This window comes from Haemorhous mexicanus, chromosome 1, assembly GCF_027477595.1.
Source record: "Haemorhous mexicanus isolate bHaeMex1 chromosome 1, bHaeMex1.pri, whole genome shotgun sequence".
In the NCBI taxonomy this organism is placed as follows: Eukaryota; Metazoa; Chordata; class Aves; order Passeriformes; family Fringillidae; genus Haemorhous; species Haemorhous mexicanus.
In genome coordinates, this window is record NC_082341.1 from 18,333,820 (window position 1) to 18,339,819 (window position 6,000).

The 6,000-nt window shown below is 37.5% G+C and overlaps 1 protein-coding gene across 3 annotated transcripts in view; it reads left to right on the forward strand.

Moving 5' to 3' along the window:
• The window catches only part of PIP4K2A (phosphatidylinositol-5-phosphate 4-kinase type 2 alpha), a 107,627-nt gene extending 101,904 nt beyond the window's left edge, over positions 1-5,723 (forward strand). For all 3 annotated transcript variants that reach the window (XM_059841851.1, XM_059841843.1, XM_059841860.1), the window contains 3 exons: positions 247-490; positions 1,614-1,717; positions 3,412-5,723. In XM_059841851.1, the coding sequence (XP_059697834.1) occupies positions 247-490; positions 1,614-1,717; positions 3,412-3,492 (429 nt within the window). In that variant the 3' untranslated portion in view covers positions 3,493-5,723. The remainder of the gene's footprint in view (positions 1-246; positions 491-1,613; positions 1,718-3,411) is intronic.
• Positions 5,724-6,000: the final 277 nt, after the last annotated feature.

The window sequence follows — 6,000 nt, forward strand, 5'->3', positions numbered from 1 at the left end:
ACTCACAGATTTTTTTTCCCCTGAGGCTGTTGGAAGAGTGGGCTATAGAATAAGTTTGAAGTAATTTGTGTGCTGCTAATACATTTTAGTAAAATCAGGTATCTCTTTGCCAGCTTTATCACTTAATCTTCCCTTTGCTCTCTCTCAGAAGTGCCTTAGAAGTTTTTCTCAATTTGTGACATCTTTTTGTAAGTGGAGCTTGTGTTTTTCAGAAATATTGATAGACTGCTTATTATCACTTTCTAGTTCCTTGCTCAGTTAAAGCTCATGGACTACAGCTTGCTGGTTGGAATTCATGATGTTGAAAGAGCTGAACAGGAAGAAATAGAGTGTGAAGAGAATGATGGAGAAGAGGAAGGTGAAAGTGATGGGACTCACCCTATTGGAACTCCTCCAGACAGTCCAGGAAATACACTGAACAGCTCGCTGCCTTTGGCCCCAGGGGAATTTGATCCAGCTATTGATGTTTATGGAATAAAATCCCATGAAAGTAAGCAGTAAGAAATATCTTTCTGTTAAGGTGGTTTGATCCTTGCATCAGAATTCTAAAGTTCTCACAACCATGTAAAGGCAAATGTAAACTGAAAAACAAGTTCACTGTGTGGAAAGGAAATTTGCTCTTTGGTGGCAGCAGAAAGAAGAAGATTTCTATAATGCTTAGCTATTCTGGTTCACCAGTTCTTCAACAGTTAATTCATGGGGTTTTCATCCCTTTCAGAAAGTCTAGTAACTATAACTTTTCTGGCAGATAACACTGTTAAAAACAGTCTAAAGAGAATGAGAAAAGCAGTGTTCCAAGTTATAGTTCATTTTTTTGGTTGCTTTTTGAAAATTTGTGCAGTCATACCCAATTTCTGTGTTGCAGCTAAGAAAGTCATCATAAGGAGTGTGTAAGAAGCCTGAAACTGAGTTTAATGTTAGTGTGTAAAATTAAGTATAATTGGGTACCTGTGCCTGTTCAATACAGGAAAGTTACCTTTTCTTTTTGTTTATAAGCATTGACATGGATAAATGCATGATTTTATTCATAAAGAAAATATGATCTTAAGCTGCACCAGTGGAAGTCTAGGTTAGATGTCAGGAAAAAATTCTTCACTGAAAGTGTGATTGGGCACTGGAATCATCTGCCCAGGGACGTGGTGGAGTCACCATCCCTGGACATGTTTAAAAAAAGACTGGACATGGCACTCAGTGCCTTGTTTTAGTTGATGAGGAGGGGTTAGGTCATAGGTTGGACTTGATGATCTCAAAGGTCTTTTCCAGCCTAGTTTATTCTGCAGTTCTCTTTGTTGACACAGAAGCATTACCTTTCATATAAAACTTCATAGTTTTTCCACAAAGATGAAATCTACATTACCTTAACTGAGCAATAATTTCTATTTCTGTATGCTATTTTTTTATTTTACACTCATTTAGGAGATTTTGCATTATATATGAGTGCAGTTAAACTCTGAATTAAGGACAGCTTGAGCTTGTGCTTTTTACACATCTTGATTATGACTGACATTGACCTGTCTTAGCTGCTGATTGAGTTGTACCAAGTCTCCTTTGTTAGAAGGAGAACTCATTGATGTTTCAGAAGTCCTTCTTACTGCCCTGTTTGCTGTTGGCAGATGCTCCCAGGAAGGAGGTGTACTTCATGGCCATTATTGACATTCTTACTCATTATGATGCAAAAAAGAAAGCTGCCCATGCTGCGAAGACGGTAAAACATGGGGTAAGTATCTGGGTTGGTTTCTTCCTCTGACTTGTGTATATTCCTGCATTTTTGTTTAGTGCCCTGATACAGGACAGTTCAGTAAAGCTAGGGAAAGGGGAAATAAATCCTAAATTACATACTGAGAGTGGAACCCCTTTTTCAGCTTTCTCACCCACAAAGAACTCTAGTGAGATGCTTTTTAAGACTTGGTCCTAAATTTGTGAGATGCACCGTATTCTTGCAAACAAAGCTGTTCACTCTATGAAAGCTGTCATGAATCTAATTTCAGATGCAGGGCCCTAATGGTGGTTTCATTGTTTGGTACAGCCTGCTGAAAGTTACTTCTTCAGCATCTAATGTGGCTTACTCCAGAAGACTTCTTCAGAAAAAAAAAGTACAATTTACAAAATCAGGCATAAAAATATTGTTTACTTATTAAATACTCAGAGACTGTTCAGTGACGGCTTCTGCTTGACTGCCATTATTTAATTTTGACTGAAATTACTGCTTAGCAGCAGACACCAAAGAACCAGCCCAGTCTTCCAGATTTATGATTTATGTCTACTGTTATCACTCCTGTGGTGATTTAACATTCAGATTTCATAAACTTCTTAAAAAGAGCATATTAATTCATGAGGCTTAAATCCCTCCTGTGTCTAAGTGTCTGAAGGGTCAGGGCATTGTGAGAAATTTTAGGCAAAGGGCCCTGGGCTTTTTAGTTACCGTAGAGAATGATATGACCTGCAAAGGCCTGTAGGAGGTATTTTTTTGTCTCTCTAAAGCAATGCTCTCATTACTCTCTGCTTTCTGGGCAGCTGAAAGTTGATGCAGACCATATGCAGCCATTATCTGGCAATTATTGCTGAACTTTGAAAGTAGCAGACTTTAAAAACTCACACTTCTGGCTTAAATAACAGATAGAAATATGTTGTGAGTAACAACTATGATTATTGAAGCTGATTGTGATTGGAACTTACTGCAGAACATTACTTTCATACAATCATTTTGTTTATTTCTCTGTCTCCATCCTGAGCCACATCACACTGAAGTTCATTCATTAATTGCACGCATGCAACTTGCCTCTTTTCTAAAACAGGAAAAAGATAAAAAAAACGTGGGTGAGGCTCTGAAAAACTCGAATAAAAATATTAATTAAATCATTACTTCATTGAAATAACAGTTGTATGGCTTATTCAGTGAGTCCAGATTTAAATGCATAAACATTGAAAAAGTGTTACTCTTACCATTCTCAAACCAGGCTATGTAGAATTCAGATAACAATGCATGTTACACAACTGTTGACATGCCAGATGTAAGTATGGCAATTCAGTCTTCTCTGTATGAAGGCACTGCTGCTCTAGAGACCAGAATCTGCTGGTGAATCAGTGGGTAGCATGGCTAATGTGCTGTAAAAATTCATATAGAAGACTGAAGTACAATGAAAGTAAAGAGAAGCATGGAAAGTAAAAAGAAAATTTTTCAGAAATGGAAGATAGCTGTCACAAGGGTGAGTACTGATTATCAGTGTCCTCCTGTGAAGCCTAAAAAGGCACCAGTAAGATTCTGCTTGAGGGCCACAATTTACAGTTTGTGTTTCTAGTCTCTGGTTCTGGAAACTGCGCATGAAATTTATTGACGTCCTCAATGACAAAAGCATCAAATAAAACACTGGTTCTTCCTTCTTTCTTCTTTTGTCCCAATTCTCTGTATAGGCTGGTGCAGAAATTTCAACTGTTAATCCAGAACAGTATTCAAAGCGCTTCTTGGACTTTATTGCCAACATCTTGACGTAACCTATCATGTTACATAGGACAGACACGAGACCTGGGGACAGCAGCAGTGGCTACAAGTGTAGGGACAAAAAGGAACTCAGAGAAGCACTCATCTTACAGAAAGCAACCCCTTTGTTTACATCTGCTGGCAAAGATGACTGAAGTGGGGTGGAGTACTCGCTTTAACAGCTGCCTGATATTCCCAGCATAGTTCTAGCTATTTCTGACTCTTTTGTGTGTGCAAAAAAAAAAAAAAAAAACCTTAAAATAATTTAAATAAATAGAAAGGCTTACTCAGAGTGCACTGTGACAGTAATACTCTGATGCTACCAGCTGAAATGGAATAAATGAGCAGAGAGGGGTGGGGGTGGGGAAGAGTAAATGCATGTTAAATCTACAATATTGATATTGAACTGTAAACTGTGGATCAGTTTATATTTTGAAAAAAGATACATGACAGTATTCTTCATGATGATGATGGTGATAATAATGAAGACCTTACTGCGAATGTTACACTTACACCCTGCACACTGGCACTCCTTAAAAACACAGCTGCAACAGCCCTTGGTGCCGGAGGCTTTTCCCATTTGCTTCCTAGCAGTTGGGTTTTTCCTTTTCTTTCCTCCCTCTCTTTTTTGTCTTCTTTTTCAGCACATTGCATCAGGAAGTTCAGCCTCTCAGATATCTGAGAGCTGGCATCTCTTACCTTACAAAGAGCTAACATAATTCATGCTATGTGTACATTTTTGCTATAGTAAACTTACATTAAGGGAAAACTTTGCTTATTTCTCTTTGTTACCTGAAGTTTTCATTTGTTTTATATTCTTGCAATATAGGAACTAATAATGTTACAAGTGTAAAAGTAGCTTATCTGAAGGAGCGCATAGTTTTGGGCAATAGTAGCTCCATCTTCTACCCATCCTGAAAGATGTGCACACTGATAGAAATTCCATTCCCTTGTAATTTACTGGGAATTTGAAGTTTAAATGCTTATGTTGTACTGTTGAAATAGCAGTATTTTATTATAGATTATCCCTTGAAAAATGAACCCTGAATTTTACTGTTTACATTATTAGGAAAGCAGGGATATTTCTGAATTTCAGAGCCGTGTACAAATAAGACTTTTGAGTTTACATGTAAAGTTATTTTGCAGTACAAATGAAGTAATGTTTGTCATCTTCCAAGAGGTAATATGCAGTAGTGTACTAAAGTGAATGTCTCGCTCACCTCCATGATAGACTCTTTTACAATAAAATGCGAAAGGATATTTTGGAGGGATTTTTCCCAAGGTTGTCTTTCAGCATCAAAACGACCTGTCCTACCATTTACTCAATTTTGATTGTATAGTACATTGCCTGAAACTGTGCTGATCATGTTTAACTTGTTTAAAATTTTTAAACAACATTGTATTTCTTCTCCTCTTGTATTTTTCCCTGAAAGACTCCATGCTTGAAAGAGACAAATTTACATATGCTTAAAAGTTTATCTACTTATACACTGTGCTAAAGCTGTGCCTTTAAAATTTCTTTATTGAAATTGTTAGGTTTTGTAGGCAACATAAGAGAAGTCAAACCTCCCTCTCATCATTTCTAACTGGGATCAGGAGTGCCAGCATGCCTTCTCCATAACCAGTGTCAGTGCTGCTCAGCCTGCAACTGTGCATAACCTGTGTTGTGGTTCACTTCAGAGGAGCCCCTACAACAGCAACCCCTTAATTACACTTCCAGTGGCCAAAGGCAATACTATCCCTGTTGCTGTGTACTAATTTTTCTTCCTTTCCCCAACCTTTCCCACAGGGATTTTTTGTTACGTTTGACTTAGTGATGTCTGCAGCACTGTAATGTATGTGTATACTTTTGTATTGTATGTATTTAAATAAGTTGGTACTGTGGCTTGATTTTTTTTTTTTTGTCTTCTCCCTAAACACCCTGGTTGTCTATGTTCTCACCTGAGTTTCGTTTTCTGAAGCTTCTGAAGGTATGAGGCCACAGGGAGACCCTGGAGTAAAAATAAGGTACTCAGAGTACATATTTAATTGCGGCCAACGAGTGTACATTTTAGACCATTTTAGACATTTACAGCAAAGCATTCTTTTTGTCTGTGTAGCATTTTTGTCACTCACTCTTGTTGATAAACTGTTTATTTGGACAGGGTAAGGAAGACTCATTATTGTGTATGTTAGTGCTTAGATTACACTCCAAACATGAGCAAGGCTTTATAAAATAAAGCACTTTGATGACTCACTAGGTAAATCCTTTGTTCTTGTGTTTCACCTGTGGTTTTGATTGCTTACAGATGAATTTTGGATGTTCAATGCCTGTGTCACAAAGGAAAAAAAGTAAGACAAAATTTAAACTTGAGATTTTTCACTAGATTTTAACATGCTTCTTCTATGCTTACTTTAAGGGGCTTGAACATTTAGTCTCTGGGGTTTTGGGCTGAGGCTGGCTCTGAGAGCAAATGCTGAGGTTTGTAATTGGCAAATCTGTGGACTAAATCCTAGTATTAATGACAAAACAGGAAGATCAT